Source organism: Schistocerca piceifrons, chromosome 1 (assembly GCF_021461385.2).
Source record: "Schistocerca piceifrons isolate TAMUIC-IGC-003096 chromosome 1, iqSchPice1.1, whole genome shotgun sequence".
NCBI lineage: Eukaryota > Metazoa > Arthropoda > Insecta > Orthoptera > Acrididae > Schistocerca > Schistocerca piceifrons.
The window spans coordinates 512,271,865-512,291,114 of record NC_060138.1 but is presented as its reverse complement, the minus strand read 5'-3'; the positions used below and the strand labels follow the sequence as shown (position 1 = coordinate 512,291,114).

General features: G+C 37.6%; 1 protein-coding gene across 1 annotated transcript in view; it reads left to right on the top strand.

The window, feature by feature from the left end:
* LOC124789099 (myrosinase 1-like) overlaps positions 1-13,902 on the top strand; it is a 190,114-nt gene extending 176,212 nt beyond the window's left edge. The window contains exons 11-12 of the mRNA XM_047256391.1: positions 8,246-8,349; positions 10,979-13,902. Of these exons, the coding sequence (XP_047112347.1) occupies positions 8,246-8,349; positions 10,979-11,108 (234 nt within the window). The 3' untranslated portion in view covers positions 11,109-13,902. The remainder of the gene's footprint in view (positions 1-8,245; positions 8,350-10,978) is intronic.
* Positions 13,903-19,250: the final 5,348 nt, after the last annotated feature.

Here is a 19,250-nt window from a genome sequence, read left to right as displayed (position 1 = left end):
GGATAAATACACTCCTGGAAATGGAAAAAAGAACACATTGACACCGGTGTGTCAGACCCACCATACTTGCTCCGGACACTGCGAGAGGGCTGTACAAGCAATGATCACACGCACGGCACAGCGGACACACCAGGAACCGCGGTGTTGGCCGTCGAATGGCGCTAGCTGCGCAGCATTTGTGCACCGCCGCCGTCAGTATCAGCCAGTTTGCCGTGGCATACGGAGCTCCATCGCAGTCTTTAACACTGGTAGCATGCCGCGACAGCGTGGACGTGAACCGTATGTGCAGTTGACAGACTTTGAGCGAGGGCGTATAGTGGGCATGTGGGAGGCCGGGTGGACGTACTGCCGAATTGCTCAACACGTGGGGCGTGAGGTCTCCACAGTACATCGATGTTGTCGCCAGTGGTCGGCGGAAGGTGCACGTGCCCGTCGACCTGGGACCGGACCGCAGCGACGCACGGATGCACGCCAAGACCGTAGGATCCTACGCAGTGCCGTAGGGGAATGCACCGCCACTTCCCAGCAAATTAGGGACACTGTTGCTCCTGGGGTATCAGCGAGGACCATTCGCAACCGTCTCCATGAAGCTGGGCTACGGTCCCGCACACCGTTAGGCCATCTTCCGCTCACGCCCCAACATCGTGCAGCCCGCCTCCTGTGGTGTCGCGACAGGCGTGAATGGAGGGACGAATGGAGACGTGTCGTCTTCAGCGATGAGAGTCGCTTCTGCCTTGGTGCCAATGATGGTCGTATGCGTGTTTGGCGCCGTGCACGTGAGCGCCACAATCAGGACTGCATACGACCGAGGCACACAGGGCCAACACCCGGCATCATGGTATGGGGAGCGATCTCCTACACTGGCCGTACACCACTGGTGATCGTCGAGGGGACACTGAATAGTGCACGGTACATCCAAACCGTCATCGAACCCATCGTCCTACCATTCCTAGACCGGAAATGGAACTTGCTGTTCCAACAGGACAATGCACGTCCGCATGTATCCCGTGCCACCCAACGTGCTCTAGAAGGTCTAAGTCAACTACCCTGGCCAGCAAGATCTCCGGATCTGTCCCCCATTGAGCATGTTTGGGACTGGATGAAGCGTCGTCTCACGCGGTCTGCACATCCAGCACGAACGCTGGTCCAACTGAGGCGCCAGGTGGAAATGGCATGGCAAGCCGTTCCACAGGACTACATCCAGCATCTCTACGATCGTCTCCATGGGAGAATAGCAGCCTGCATTGCTGCGAAAGGTGGATATACACTGTACTAGTGCCGACATTGTGCATGCTCTGTTGCCTATGTCTATGTGCCTGTGGTTCTGTCAGTGTGATCATGTGATGTATCCGACCCCAGGAATGTGTCAATAAAGTTTCCCCTTCCTGGGACAATGAATTCACGGTGTTCTTATTCCAATTTCCAGGAGTGTATCTGCAAAACACCGTGGAATTATGGTAGAGGGTACATCCCATTGGAGGGTACTTGCCATTGGAACCCATATTAATGTTTCTTCCCAATCCATTTGTGTGTGGAGTGTGGGAAGAATGGTTGCTTAAATGTCTGTGAGTGCACCATGAAATGTCCCTACTCTCCAATAGAACATAAGGATTTGGTGCCAATTTCTATTTACAGACTGCATTTTCCTCAACAATTAATTGAGGAGTTTACTAATCATTGTAATCATTGATGTTTTCGAGCGGTAAACATTACTTATCTTAAAGAGTTCAGAGGTGATTGAATTGTTCACTTTTGGTTGGCAGATGTCCTAGGACATTGCATTTTTGGATAATGCTGAATATTTTAACAATGCCTGTAGGTTAACTTTTAAAAATAAAATGATCCAACACTAATACACTGACACATTTTCTTCATTTATTCTTTCCAACTAACCAAAACTTGCACTGTCATTAAAAACTCCTATGACACAATCCATAACTAACAACTGCTTTGGCCCTACACTGCTCCGTATACAGTAAAATATCAATTCATAATATTGTCTTATAGGTACTCATACATTTTATAAAACTGTATAGAAAAATACATTTTCACAGAAAATTAACAGTTCGGTTTCCAATAAGGTGGAAAGTTGTTTATGCAGTTTGTGTCATTTAATAACTTGCTTTTCTAGTAAAATTTTAACTGTAGACAGTCAGTTGTAAAATATGTAAATTTCAACTAAATTACTTAATTATTTCAACTACTTACATTTGTATGCATGCCAGCAATAAAGTCACATTTTTATGCTCCAAATGACTATTTACATTATGTTATACATTACTAAACAGTTTGGATTTTTATGCTGACTTTCTGAATTTTCAAAAAGTTAATTTAATACAAAAATAACTGTTAAATAATTGAGTTACTATACTTTTAAATTTGAAAATTTTGTGCTAAATGAATATAAACTGATAAATACTTTACTTCCATCACTGTTAATCATCGTTTTGTTAATGATATGATGTGTTTAGCACCAGTCCACATATAATCCTCCATTGTTCCAAATAATTTTAAATAATGAGTAATTGATGTCAAATTAAATCATACAATAACACAACATTTGATACCGTGTATCAAGTAATACACTAAAAACTGTGTATTGCGTACTCCTATACACAATTCAAGGCTGTTACATTACAGCTGTAACAAGTCTAATCTTATTGTCATGGTCTCCATGGCAGTAAAATATGGAGTTGAAATATATTTTTTGATTCTTCATTAATTATGGATCCTGAAATTTTGTAAGTACGTTTTTGCATGATAGTTAGCATCTATCTTCAAGCATCCACTAGTTCAGTTATTTCAGCACCTCCATGACCTCCTCCCATAGTTCAAACAAACCTGTGACCATACCACATCTCTTCCTGTTAATGTGACTTGCTGTTGTTACGTAGTGAACCTACCCATCATCACTATTTGCTAGTGATTCAAGGCAGGTGTTTAAATCTCCTGGAGAAAATCTGTAATGTATTTCTGAAACCTTCCACTTGCAGATTCGCATAATTTCCAGTCAACACTGCCCCGGATTGTAGGGGCAATCATGGTCACACCAGTAGTTACTCATGGATATTCGATTACTGCTCACATGTATGTAGTTATTAGTAGATTGTACTTATGGTTGTTTTGTCCACAAAGCACTGACAGAAGAAAAAATGAAACCAAAATTGTAATTTGCTTTGCTGTGGAGTACTGTGGAGACATACATATATTAAAACAACAGAGATTCATTGTCGTTGAACATTTATTATCCACTTAGGAATATAACTATTAAATATTTTACTGATCCTTAAATAAATAAACCTTGGATACAAATTCCTTTGTACATAATATTACAAGATACTTTTAATTTATAATAGTGAGGTTCTCCTTTTCTTTTTAATCAAAAATCTTTATGTATCTATACTACTACATAGAGACAAGATGTTTTAAAACTGTTACAAAAAATATCTAGAAGTTCTTCACTGATTTACTTCAAATATTTACTCGATGCTCCATTTAACATTCAAATGGACAAAGGCTGTATGTATTTTTTAATATATCTAATAAACTAGTGAAACTGGCAGATGTTGCCCTGCTTATGTCTATTTATTTACCTTGAACAGATTAAAAATGACCTTTAAGTCATCCACTTTTACACTGTTGATTGCAGATTTGAAATCATAGGCCAAACAGTTGTGCTCTTGTAATTCAGCAATAATTTTCTGATGTGTTGCTGCACTAAATGTGCATCATTCACCAATCTCTTCCTCCAGATTTTCCATGAAATGAATTTGCAAAAACTGTGGATCTTATCCAGATACTGGAAGAAGTGTACCAATCTGATGGTACAGCTATCCTTGAACTTTGAGCACGGACAGAAATTACCATACTTCACAATATTTGGCATTCCAAACAATGTCATTCAAAAGCATGAGTTGTATTTCTGAATATGCTATAGAAAGTGTTTGGCCTCCCGAGTAGCTCCAGTCACACAAATTAAATTGGTTCTTGGGGCTCAGACAGTGGCGGTAAAAATTGAGTTGCTATTGGAGCAACATATGCCAGCCATTTCTTTTTGAAACTTCAAAGTGCAACAGTCAAAGCACAAAATAGTCATTGAATCAATGTCAGCACTGTAATGCATTCTGTAACTGTAATCTTTATCATAACTGAGCATTGCTTTCCTGAGTGTGATTTTTGCTCCGGATTGACTCTGCCATGCACATTCAGCTTCACATCCTGCATCTCACTACTGATGTGTTGCAGCAGTTCTGGATGTAGAAGCTCACATTCACAGGCTTTCAACTCATTCATCTTGCTCTTCAAATGTTTAGATGTTTTAGCAGCTCTATTGGCTGACTGTTGCCGTACATGTCTGGTTTGTCTGACAATATTTCATATATTGGGTGGCATTTCAAATAATTCTTGTATTTAAAGTTTGGTGACAAATGATGTGGCCAAAGTTAGTTTATCTGTGTGTGGCACAAATTTCTTTCCCCTATACACAAAAGATGAAAAGTTATTCATGTCAGTGTCCAGCACGCAACAAAATGAAAATGGTATTCCATTTAAAACTCAGTCACCAATTACTAATCAAGTCACAAACATTATTTGATATTACTGAGGGCTGAAGAGTCAATATGATTTCTGTGACTGACTTAACAATACAGAAGCTGGTATGCTGCACCACCATCGAGATGTGTATTACAACAAACTGGACAGTACAAAATATTCTCTATGCTCAAATCCCTATATATATATATATATATATATATATATATATATATATATATATATATATCAATTTTCATGATGATCTGTTGAATTGTGTACAAGTTAATGTGCTGTGTCACCATATAATGGCGAGTTACAGCAACGGGGAGTGCATAAAAACATTCTCCAAGAAAAAATACAGATATGTGTCAACTTTCATGGTAATCAGAAAATAGTGTCGAAGTTATTAATCTGAAACGAATATACCAACATCCATTTTTATACATAAAGATAAATGAAGATGTAATATATAAAAGGGAAACTTTAGTAAAACTATCAAAAAGTTCTTGACCAATTTATTTCAGATTTTACACAACATTCTGATAACCATTTGGACATACATAGCCTTTTTTTCCGAACAGTGTATAGGTTTACCTGTTAAAACGTACTGCAAGAAAAATAATGTTGTACTGATATGAGCTGTGAAAATGTGCCGTTTCATTTTTTTTTTTTCCTTACAGCCAGTTTTAGCTACATTATCAGGGCATTTAAAGCATTAGACAAATTGTTTCTCCCATTTGTGTTCTTTCTTTTCATATATATTTCAGACAAATTTTGTATATTCAACAATGTGCTGATTTTGTTTTTCTTCCTCATGGTCCATTTTAATGGTAAACAGGAAAGCTGTATTTATAGCTTATCAGCTTAAAGATTAGAATATTGCCACAGAGTCTGAATTATCCAAAACTTAACCATCCAACCCATTCACAGTTTAACACTATGTGAAATACTGCCATTTAAGCTACTGTTTCCTCACAGATCCATCAGCTGGAGAGGTTTCTCTCTTATCTCATATACCAAATATCCCAGCAATTTACTCACTCATTTTATGCAAATTCCATTTCCAGTCACGATTTCGTTTGCAGTAACAATAAACAAGATTTGAAGTCAGAGAGGGGGGGGGGGGGGTTTAAGGAAGTGGAGATAGATAGGAAGAAAGAAGAGACAATCAGACAGAGAGGTGGGTGGGGGGAGGGGGGGGGTTGAAGAGATCACAACATTCATCCAATTCCCAAACAAACTTATTTAGCAACTGTGAAATATTGCCAGATCCACTAGTTTTATATAATACTTTTTACCATGCTTGCAAACAGTCTTTTGGTTTGCTTTCCTTTATTTTTGTTCCATTTTTCAAGTAAATTGTCTTTGGGTTCACTGCTGTGCTGTATTGGCAACTTCTGTAACTCTATTTTATAGGATCATTCAAAGGGCAAAACTTCTTCCTCTGGTAAAAGCAGCTCCTGATAGTGCACTCTCAGGCTGTTACAGATTTAAAGAAAAAATTTAGAATCTTGTTTATACATCAGATACAGAGATGCTGAGTTGCAGATAGGCAGAACAAAATGTGGGGAGGGGGAGGAATAGCAGGGATGCAAACAGTACAGTGCCGTTTGTGGAAGCTTACAGGAACGAGATGGAGAGAGAGTAGGATAGCTAGGAGCAGTCAAAAGGCTTGATGGAGGGCATGGGGGTTAGCAGAAAAGGAGAGAAGTAAAAAGATGGTGGGTGTCTTCGTGGAATAGAGGGCTGTGTAGTGCTAGGATGGGAACAGGGAAGGAGTTAGATGGGTGGGGTGAGGACAATGACTAACAAAGGCTGAGGACAGGAGGGTTATGGGAATGTAGGATATATTGCAGGGAGAGGTCCCACTTGTGCAGGTCAACAAAGATGGTGTTGGTTGGAAGGATCCAGATGGCACAAGCTGTAAAGCAGTCACTGAAATGAAGAATGCCATCTTGGGCGGGGTACTCAGCAACAGGTTTGTGCAGCTGTTTCTTGGCCACAGTTTGTCGATGACCATTCATGTAGACTGACAGCTTGTTTGTTATCATACCCATGTAGAATAAAGCACAGTGGTTGCAACTTAGCTTGGAGATAACATGACTGGTTTCACAGTTAGCCCTGCATTTGATGGGATAGGTGATGCTTGTGACCGGACTGGAGTAGGTGGTAGTGGGAGGATGTATGGGACAAGTGTTCCATTTAGCTCTATTATACGGATATGAGCCAAGAGGCAACGTGTTGGGAGCAGGGGTTGTGTAGGTTATCATACATGTGTAGAATAAAGCACAGTGGTTGCAACTTAGCTTGGAGATAACATGATTGGTTTCACAGTTAGCCCTGCATTTGATGGGATAGGTGATGCTTGTGACCGGACTGGAGTAGGTGGTAGTGGGAGAATGTATGGGACAAGTGTTGTATCTAGCTCTATTATACGGATATGAGCCAAGAGGCAACGTGTTGGGAGCAGGGGTTGTGTAGGGATTGACGACGATATTTTGTAGGTTTGCTGGGTGGCACAATACCTCTGTGGGAAGGGTAGGAAGGACAGTGGATAGGACATTCCTCATTTCAGGGCATGATGACTGGTAGTCAAAACCCTGGCATCCAATGTGATTCAAATGGTCCAGTCCTGGATCGTACTGAGTCAAGAGGGCAATACTCCTCTGAGGCTGGATGGTGGGACTTTGCAAAGTGGGTGACAGGAGATATAAGGCATGGGAGGTTTGTTTCTGTACAAGGTTGGAGGGCAATTATGGTCTGTGAAGACCTCAGAGGACCCTCGGTATATCTTGATAGGGATCGCTCATCACTGCAGATGTGACAGACATGGGGGGGGTTCTAGGCTGTACGGAAGGGACTTCTTAGCATGGAATGGTTGGCAGCTGTCGAAGTGAAGGTATTGCTGGTGGTTGATAAGATTTGATATGGACAGAGGTACTGATGTAGCCACCTTTGAGGTGGAGATCAACATCAAGGATGGTGGCTTGTTGGTTTGAACCGAATAGGGAAGAAAGTGTAGAGATTCTGGAAAAATGTGGATAGGGTGTGATTTGCAGAGTATCCATGCAGATGTAGTGTTGAAATTGCATAATTGTTTGCACTTATGGAACCAGACAAATAAAATGAGCAAAATATTTCAGTTCTGTGAGGCAATCAGTGCAAACCAAGAAAACTTGGAATAAAAGACTGAGTACAGCCTCTATAACTCAAAAATTATTTCTTATAAGATTTCCAATGAAAGACAGATCAAGAAGTATGAAATTCTTTTGCCCATATTAAAAAGAAAATTAACTTGAGAAATCTGTATTGTTGCAAGGAGACAAGGAGACTCACCTTCAGTAGGTGAAATTCCATCATTGCTGACACACATATCAAAGTACAAATAATTATTTGTAGTTTTTGCAGGTGTAAAAGAGGTGTAGGCTAGGAAAGGTTGGGAAAGAGAGGCAGGACTCTCAGATTTATATTATGCCTAGTTTCATATACAATTACCTATAAGAGGCAGTGTTGTCACAGAAATGGTATGTCCTTACTGGTTTTAAAAACTCAGACTAGTTGTTCATAAAATTAGTAGAAAACAGGAATATGATGATGAACCAGAACTTCTTTTAATTTTGTGAAGCAACCATGATACAATTATTCTGCGACTTTGCAATAAGCGAGATGGAACCACCTGAAATTGTTCTCTTATATATATTATTCCTTACAGAAATATCTGAATGCAGTACTTGACTCAGTTGATGATGGATGCAACATCCTTGGCTACACAGTGTGGAGTGTTCTTGACAACTTTGAATGGGCCAGGGGCTACAGGTAATATGCGAACTTTTATACAACATGTATCCTTATTATAAAGCATTTATGCACAGACTGGAAGACTTAGAAGATTAACAAGTAAGTTTGAGTATTCACTGATCAAGTATATCACTCCCAAATTGCAGTACAAGGGTAAATTGGCTTCATTCTTAGAACAGTTGGATACTTTTTACTTTCACACTTTTTACTTTCAGACAAATTGTACTGAAGATGACTGTAGTTTTTTTCTGCAAAACTGTGATAGTCAAAGTACTAGCATGCATAACCATTGCATCTGACTAACATATTACAGTTCACATGACGTTGCTCCTTGTTGAATTTTTTAACACTTGAAACTTGACATCTGACATTGTTAGTAGCAGAAATGGTCAGCAACACCATTTGAGTAATCATAATTCCGATGATTAGATTCTAAGCACAAACATTCATCATTAGGTGGGTTATACTGACATTGCAGACATGGAACAATAAAAATATTATTCATAGTAAGTACCACATCACTTGCGCCTTCTAAAAAATTATAAATATAGCAGTTGGTTAGTTAGTTTCATGCTCCATGGATCATTCACATGATAAATTGGTATGAGTCATTCTATATTCACATCACAAATTACTATTTTGAAAACTGATAGGAAGTGTAACAACAAAGACAGTCTTACAACTCATCTGGATCCCTTCCTTGACACAATTGCTTCAGAATTATGGAAGAAAAACTTATTCTGCAACATGTCATTCACAACCTTTAATTTGTGTAGTTTCTTTCCCTTCTGCTGCTCCATCATAATTTGCATTGTTCTTTTGTCTCATTCTCTATATGGATTCTGCGCACTCCCTTTCTCTGTTGGTTGGGTCTATCTTTTTTCTTTATTCCTCACTCGCAATTTTCTTCCCTTTGTCTCACTTTATTTTTTTATGCTTGTAGGCCTTCTACATTTTTCATTCGATTTCCACCAATTAACATGTAATTTCTTTTCAATCATTTCTAAACATCAATTTTTTGACTGCTCATTGTTACCATTCAGCAATTCTTTTTTATCGTCCATCCTGAGTCTTAGAATAACCAACTTCCTTCCATTATACCTCATATCTTTGTTTGAAATGAGAGAAAAAACTCAAGAAGGGTTATAGCATAAATGTTGACACTAAGTTTTATCCATACTGTTCTCCCGTCAACAGATAGAATGTGATATTACACTATACTCACATTCATCACAATTACCTGCACTAAACAGTAACACTTATGATACCTACCTGGAAGCTACTCAATATCAGTCATCTAGGAAGGCTTTCACCAGGCTTGAAGTTGCATGAGTAAACAAATAAAATAATTTTTAATTCTAGCAAGTTGACTACATTTTTCATCTCTATGTCTGCAGACCTTACTTCAGTTATTCTTATTTATCTGGTAAGTAGATTATCATTTTTTGCTTCAACTATTGTTAGCACTCATTCATTAATCTTCAGCCATCCATGTTATTCATAGTCATCTACTTTGATCATGATTCACTGACTTCAGATACTTATTTTATGGAAGAAACAAGTGCATAAGGTGTATAAAAATTACAGAGTCCACTACGCATTTGATTAATACATATTTTTCAACAAATAATGATAAATTAACTGGTTACTACAACAGTGATTGAGATGAGGTTAAGGTGTGTTTGTCACATCAGTATCATAAGCTTTGGACTAAAGGTAGTAGTGGCAAAACAGTTATTTCAATTAAAACTTCTAGGCTGAGGTATCCATGGTCAATGTACAAAACTATTCACTGCAGTTTCATCCCAGTCCACCAGATATCCTCAGAGATAAACTAGTAGTGACTAGTAACTTATCTAAATATCGATTGTTGTTTACTACAAAAATTACTCTTGTTGTTCCTGGAATGCCATCTACTATCACTTTCTGGTGCTTAACAATTCTGAACTTACATATCCTAATGCTTTTACAAATGCAGATGCTGTAAAATTAATTTTCTAGCTAGCAACTACTACTATAGGTAGTAGCTTCTTATCAAAAAAATAATAAGATTTAGCAATGCTTCAAAATCTCAATTATCTTTACTTTTGCAGTACTGCCAACACACATTCAAAAAGATGTAGTTATTGAAGACTATGTGACTGAAACTGCCAGTGTTCATGGTGCCTTTTCTAATGCACTGCTGCAATATCACCTTACATAAATGTGTACTTTCATCCATCTGCAAATCAGTGGTAGTCATAAATATTCTAGGACCAATATATTGTCCTATTGTCAGATACATCTTTTAATACTTAACTGATTCTTGGATATTTTTACTGGCTATAGATAACATTACAGCAGACATTAGAAATGCCACCTTTTCCACTAATGACTTTAATTCATTGGTTCTAAAGAGTTGTTATGTTCTGTACAATAAGAGAACAGTTATTACTAATTTTTCACACATGCTTTATAAGCAAACAGTTAATTATATTTAATAATAATTTATTTCCATTCTTGGCTTAATTTCTATAGGTACATCTACTTACTTTGAAAGCAGGGAAAGAATATATATACAGTCTTATTATTTTTGAGTTACTTTTCACTATATGTTCATCAGACAAATAGAGCATTTACTATTAACCATATATGTGTGTATCAACAGTGAGAAATTTGGTCTGTATCAAGTTGACTTCAGTCATCCACACAGAACGCGGACACCAAGAGACTCAGCAAAACTGATTAAGGATATATGTCATTCAAGAAAAATAGTTGCAATTTCATCCAAGCAATGACTCAGTTCTTCTTCAGTGTGTGTATTGTCCAGAGGGACTTGCAAGCTGTGCTGTTATTTCCACTATATAATGATCTCTGTAAGGATGTGTAGGTAATTTTGCATTTTTTTCTTTAGTACATAGTGGAAGAACTGAGTATATAGTAGGTATTATTGGAAATGTCTTCTTATTAAAAAAGAACAACTACATTTGTGCTTTTTCTTATAAAGATTCATAATTGCTTTTTTTTTTTACGTGGTAAACCCAACAGTATTTTCTCACCTTATCCAGTTTAGGCAGGCTTAAAGCAAATTCACATGTGTGTTTATTTTTTAAAGACAACTACTCTCCAACAGATGAATGGGCACATAAAAGCAAATAACAAGTCAAAAAACTGTGTTAATTCTTGAGCTGTATTAATGAGCATGTTCACATTGTGGTAGGTTTATTTCACCAGTCACCTCAGTAGCAGCATCACTGTCTTCAACAACTGTTTCAGTATCTGTATGTCCATACTCTAACCCTCTTCTGACCCCTACCCCAGCAACTAATGTTTTTTAACTAAGGAGTTCTGAAACAGTCCCTCCAGTATAGCCTTCAGATTCACAAATTTTCTAGGTTAAACTTCTGTCTGCTAGTCCCATCTATGGCCACGGCCTTCCCAGTCTGTACTACCCTTCCTACTCCCTTAACCTCCCTTTACCCCTACTGTAAACTCTTGCATAAGGTAGATTTTCCAGCATGAGTCCCACACGCTATACTTACCAGCATACGAAACTGGCTGACATGTGGTGTAAGTAGTATGTCCTCACAGACTGGACACAAAGAAAATGTTGTACATAGCTATATGTCAGCTGGTACAAGATTGTCACTGCATCACTACTGCATTTCCAAATCTGCCAGGAAGTATCCCTTGAGTCACTAAAACATTATGAAAATAGTTCAAAGTTTGTCCTATCAATTCAACACAAGAGTTTAATCCTGTAAGAGGCACTGGGAATATATATATATATATACCACTACAAACAACTGGGATGACCACATATAATTGTTTTTCTTCTGATTCACTGTTATAAATATTTACCAGCCCATACCTCACTGCAGACTTCAAAATATATAGTAAACTGAGCAGGTTTATTCATTGCTATTCCCAGATGGTAGCCTGTATATTTACATATTTCATTGTTATGCTGTAAAAAGTCTTTTGTCATGTGAAGGGTTATTACTCTAGTAGAAATACTGTCACAACCAGATGAATTGGCACTCTTTAACAATATATTGGCTTTTCTTATGGCAAATAGGATCACAAAAATAATGACATGTTGAAGGGAGTCATATTTAAAAGAATTATAAACATTCTCAATAAGTGCAACCTAATGTTTTAAAATCAAAATGGATTCTTAAAATGTAAATCAACTATCACATCAGCTGCTCCATTAACTGAAGCAGTAACATTTGACATCAAGAACAAGTAAAATGTTGCACGTACATACTCAACCTTGAGACACCTTTTGACTGTGTGAATGCTACTATCCTATTAGCTAAGCTATGGAACATTGACATCAGAGGCACTGCTCATGACTTAACAAAGTCTTACTTGAGCAACAAAAATAGTTTGTACTACTTAAAATTGAAAGTCATGTCCACAAATCCAAACTAGCTAATATAAAATATGGAGTGCCCCAGGGCTTTGTATAGGGTCCTGTTCTGTTTTTGATTTATGTAAATAACAAAACATTTCACTCAAAGTTCCAAAGTAGTTTCGTATGCAGATAATATGCCTATTGTGTGTAAAAAGAAATCATTTAACAAACTACACACCCATTGTAATAATGTGACAAATGAAACTGTTCAATACTTTAATAAAGCCACACAAATGTAAGCACCAGGAAAACATGATTCATGGAGTTCAGTAACAATAGTTCCAATGATGAAATTAAATTATACACAGGCAAGAGTTGAGTGTAAAATTCATTGGCTTAACAATTCAAAGCAACCTACAAGGGGACACATGTGTTGACACTCTGTCATTTAAATTATCTAAGAATATATTTGCAGTTAATATGATTAGCAAGTTCTGCAAAGAGACTGTTGTCCTAAAGACTTGATATCACGATTTCTTTTCCTCTCACCAGAATTATGGAATAGAAATTTGGGGAGTAACAACCAAAGCAAATCTAAATAAGTTATTGCTACTCCAAAACAGGGTTGTAAGAAACATGTGCACAGTGAAATATAAGGGATTATGCCATGGTTTGTTTCAAAAAACTATTGTGTTAACTGTAGTAAACAAGTACATTCTAAAAGCCACATTACTTGTTAAAAGACAGCAGCCCAACATTTGTTCTGATTTGCATGAGTAAAATTGCAGAAATAAAGAAAAATTTTCATAAGCAGCCACAGAACAGAACTCTATGAAAAGGATCCACAATATGCAGGTTTAGAATTAGCAAATGCACTGCCCAGTACAGTAATGACCCTTCCCATAATGAAGCTTAAATTTCAGCTGAAGAAACTCCTTTTACAAGTTCCCTTTTACCACATCAGAGGAATATCATCCTTTCATGCAAAATAAGAAATGCTTTGAAAAAATATGTAAATAGTTTTAAGCAAACCATTTTATTTTTTGTAATCTAATCATTTTGTTAATCAATTACATATTTAGAAGAATGTATTATTGTATTATGCGTCAAGAATTCTAACCTGTATTAGTACATAACCAATGAATCATATGCTGTTAAATAAAGTATTATTATTATTATTATTATTATTATTATTATTATTATTATTATTATTGAACTTAAAAAGGATCTCATAGCACATTATATTCTAAACTATGAAAACAGTTGAAGTAAAAACTCATAACTAATGAGCTCAAAGAGGATTCCAAAATCCATGGTACACTGCCACCCCACAGCGTAAGATGGCTAAGTTGACCAGTGAGATGATGCCAGGAGAACTTCATGATGAGACAGTAACAGGTCAGGAAGCCTGATACTTGGAAGGATGATGATGATGATGATGATCTCTGTATGACTTTCACAGTTACAAAAAATTATCTGTTGTGTAAACAGTCCCTCTGTGTGTAAATCTACTGTATCCATCTATGAGAGTTAATTAGAAAGTACTGAAGAGGAATTAATCATTGGTTTTATCTTTATTTACTTCAGTGTATCATCAGTAGTTCCACTGTTAACACATGTGAACTAAAATTCCTTTTCATGAACGTTACATCTGTCTTGTTTAACAATATTCTAATGTGGACTGTTTTTGTTACCACTGTATAGAACACGTCTTGCTTGTTTTGTAAGACAGACGCTGGTAATGAAAATGCAATCTTTGGCTACAGTCTGTCATCAGAATTAGATAGTCTCTCTTCCTTGTAAATGTTAACTTTATTCACTTGTCTATACTTCTGTTTATTTTTACATTTATATATTTAGCAGAAAAGTCATATATTTAAGAAAGATTTTTTTAGATATACAGAAACTGCTTTGTTAATCTCTTTCCACCGTTCCTCCCATAAGTTCTCTCCAAACAATCATAGTCTTTTCTTTTGATTCTTTTGTAGAGCATTTTACTCCTACAATCCTAAATTAATTAGTTTACTGGTTTTATTGGTAATATTTCATTTGTAAACAATTTTCTATAATGATTTCTTACAAATTAATTAAGGCATTTAGTTCTAACAACAACTGTTGTTGCATGCTTGCTGATCATCTGTCCTCATTAGGAAATTTAATATGGTTGATACTCCAGAATTTCATATTAATAGCTCTGCAATTGATCTGTGCCATCTGTCCACAAATTGATAACAGAGTGTCGCGGAAGGAATGGTTAATATTTAGGGATACAGGAACGATCATTTGAAGCAAAAAATTGCAGTAAACATTGGCTCCAAAGTGCATACCTTAAGAACTATCGCTTCTTCATCTTTGTTACTGTGAAACAAATCTTTTCTACTGCAAGCTCTTTGTTTTCCATATTTTGAGAAGTGGTAGTGTGGATCAAAACGAGAACAAAATGTCTAATAAACATAGGCTCTAAAGTGCTATGAACACTTGCTCATCTTTGTACTTTGAAATACATCTCTTCTACTGAACAAGTGCTCTATCTCTTAAGCTTGCATTTCAGGGTCTATGTTTCCTAGACAATTTTTTCTTGTTTTGGCCCATACTACCTCCTCCCCAAATATGAAAAGCAAAGAGATTACAATAGAAGTTTTGCAGTACTGAATATGAAGACGTGCTCATATCTGTCGAGGTATACAATTTAGAGCCCATGTTTACAGAACTTTTCTGCTTAAAATGATCATTTCTGTTGACCATTCCTCCTGGGACATGCTGTATAGTTAGTAGAAATAATTAGGTTATTTAAATTACCTGAAGTTACAAAACGTTTCACAATTATTTCATGAAATTTACTGTAAGTGTCAGGGGGTGTATCATTGACAAGCATGTATGAATACCACACTCTCCTGAGGAAGCTTATCATCATGGGCTCAGTCAGGTCTGCCAGTGTACAGTATAGCATGTAAAAAACGCATAACTGCTCCCTTACAGGAATTGGTCAATATTTCCATCACCATCATCATGACAGAGTGTAGTGTGATGCACCATCAACTCTCATATGTAAGCAAGAATTCCAAGAGTTGAGTTTACTATTTCTCTGGCTGTGATAGTCCTAGCAACCAGGTCCATGTGAGTTTAACCATAGTCTTACAATACAGGCTCTTCATATACACACAAAAGAAGTAGCCCATTGGTGTCAAGTCTGGTGACCAACCTTACCATGGGAAGGAACCATTCCAAGGAATCCCTTGTCATCCAGAGTGTACTTAAATGTGGTTCCTAACATCAACTGCAGAGTGTGCTGGCAATCCATCGAGTTGAAACCACATACACTAACAAATTACAAGCAGGACATCTCCTAGGACCTGTAGGTGGACATGCTGAAGGAATGTTTTGTACATGGCTCCATTCAATGTATCAGGAAGTAGGTAAGTTCCAATCACAGAATCATAGACAACACTAGGCCATACATTCCCAGCAAACTCCTGTTGATAGTGTAACCTCCCCCTCACTTATCGACCTTAATGACAGTGAAAAATTAAACCGCATGTACCTAATGGAAGTTTGGGAAAAACAATCGTCACCAAAGTTAATCTGTCAGTAAAGAGGGAGGAAAGGGTTACATCTAAATGAAAGGAAAAATGCAAATGAAACTGGTGGAAATTAATTTTGAAAAGGGGTAAGGTTAATAAAGAAAGTGCGGCCGTTATGTTACAATTAACTACTGATAATTAGATATTCGAGATTTGGGGAAAATTACGGTCGCCAGTCCTATGGACAACTACTATAATAATTGAAAAAGAAAGGTTATTGCACATATAATTAGCATTAAAAGCGTGGCAACTGAAGGTTGACACGTGTAGTGTGAAAACTGAAAGTTTGTCAGAAGTAATAAATTTCGCTACACTCTGACTTACTTGAGCAAAAGAATTAATAAAACCGGAAAATTGAAAGTTAATTTAGTGACTGAAATTAATGGTGAGCCTTGTTTCTGAAGCACATCGAAATTCAGTAAAATACGGTTAGTCTTGGGCTACCCCAACAACCATTTCAAAAGCTACTTGAATCTACGCATTTAGAAATAAGAGATTTAACTTTGAACTTGAATTTAATGATTCTGAACAATTAACAATAGTAAAATTTAGTACGTACCAAGCTGAGCTGTAGTCACAGGTAAGCTAAAATATGGTAACAAAACTCGCACTCATAATTTGTGCTTGTGTAGTCTAAATATTGTAGCCAGCTATGAATACTTTAACTGAACTTCGAAATTAAAGCAGTGAAATGGAATAATATTACTTTAATGCTGGCGTTTGAATTTCAGCGACACTCGGGTTCATTCCGGAAAAGGAAGGGACCCTGCTTGGTAATGCAATTGTGACAATGAGCAACAAAGGTTCATGCTAAGTTGCTGTAATTTTGTGATGCAACAATTTTAAAAGCTGAGGCCTGCCATACAGTTCTAAAACTTTACGTGCTTCCAGTCTTCCTTGTTGGTTGATTGAAGGTTTGCAGTCGTCGGTCGAGCAGGTGACGACAGTCACTCATTGTCGGCCGTCGCTGTTGCAGAAGCTGGATGTTGGCGCGCCTTCTTCTCAACACGGTCACCAGGCGAAACGGGCTCTTGATGTGCGCCAGCTAATGCTTCCGTCCGCGACACCGTGTCAAAAACTATCATAGCAATTCGAGCGCAATTACATACTGCGAAACCCCAAAAGCGCGGCAACTCGCGGGAGCGTCACACAACACACCAGCTCCACTGCACTACTCCAGCCAGACTCCCTCTCTGCTCTGCCCGCGCTCCACGCGGCAGAGTTAACACTACCAAAGATCCTAAACACTTTGGTTCTCCACACGACCTATCGATGAATTCGTTCAATAGCATAGTTTTCCCTAGGCAAGACCCAGCGTAAAATACAAATAATATTTACAAAACAAACCAATTATACATCGACATAGATGCATATATATATATATATATATATATATATATATATATATATATATATATATATATATATACACAAAATTACAATATATAAAGGCACAGAAATGTCATATATTCAGGTAACAAAATAAGGAAAAAATTTATAGTGCAATAGATGGAAATAGGAGGATATGCATTTCTCGCAAACGATCTTTTTTCATACCACTACTAATGTCAATCTGTGGAGGAAATTTGATTATCTCTTCCACTAAACTTTTACTTCTGTCATCCAACAGGATTTGCTCTGGAGAAAATCCCGTAGATTCATGTCTCAAGGTGTTCATAATTCTCTCAAATACTGCTACATATTTGCCCCATGCCCTATGGTTGTGATGGCAACAGGTATGGCAAAGTCGGCCAAGCTCGCGCAGGCCTCGTCTTTGTTCGTTTGTTACGTTTAACACACCATCTACAATACTTTCCAATTCACTTTCTACACTATTGTCAATGCCGAGATTCCTCACGTTACAGTAGTTCAAATTTATACCTATGTCAATAGCATCCGGCCAGTTCACAATGTGTATAGGCTGGTACTGCCTATGCACCATCTCCTGCCTCGTCAAAACTAACTACTATTGTTTTATCTTGTGACGTACATGTCAAAGTTTTGCTTTCACAATTAATCACTGCACGGTACTTTAATAGACAATCTAACCCGATAATTATTTCCTTAGTTAAGTCTGGCACGACGACAAACTCTTGTCCAAATCGTGCCCCACATATCTCAAAGTTGACAAAAATCTCTGTTTTGTGACCGGTTTACTGGCCTTCCCAGTAGCACCGATAATTTTCACTCCTGTTACTGGCATAACTACAATACCAGGTCTGTCTTTCAGTAACTCAAATATTTTCCCAGATACAGCACTCAATGCTGCACCAGTGTCAATCAACACGTTTAGTTGTAGGTTGTGCATATTAACAGACACATCAGTGTGTGTCAGTTTTCGTCATCACACACATGGTAGTTTATACTATTGAACATGCCCTCTCTTGTAAACATGGCCTCATCTGTAAGAAACACAAAGCGCGGAAAATTGTATTTCCTTGTAGATTTCTGTAGGGTCCAAATTGCAAATGCCACTTGAAATGGAAAGACTGCTTGCTGCAATGATTGCACCCTCTGTGGATGACAATTTTTGTTCCTGTAAGACTCACAAAAAAACTGATCGGGTTGTTTTCATAGCTTGTGCAACATGCTGACTACTAGAGGCAGGATTGTCACCAACTGTGAGTAACATATTCTCTTTCATATTGGGTGATCTTGAATACCTCACACAACCAGTATCTTCCATTCTTATGCAGAAGGATCTAGTTTCTCATAGGCGGATATGTACAGATGCAAAAGGTGTGTGATGTTGCTGAGGTCAGTACAGAAACAGCTCAGCATAAAGTCATTTTGCCGCTCTGGCACTGCAGTCAGTGAACCCATACACAAAGGGCATACTGCCCAACACTTCAGCGCAAACCTATCCATAGTACTGTTACATATCACTGTTAACGCATAACTAACACTGATGGAAAATAAAACCCTGGACAGAACCGAACAGTACAGAATGCAAAATTGAAGTCCACAAGGTAACAAGGGCATTATTGTTGTCAACAGCA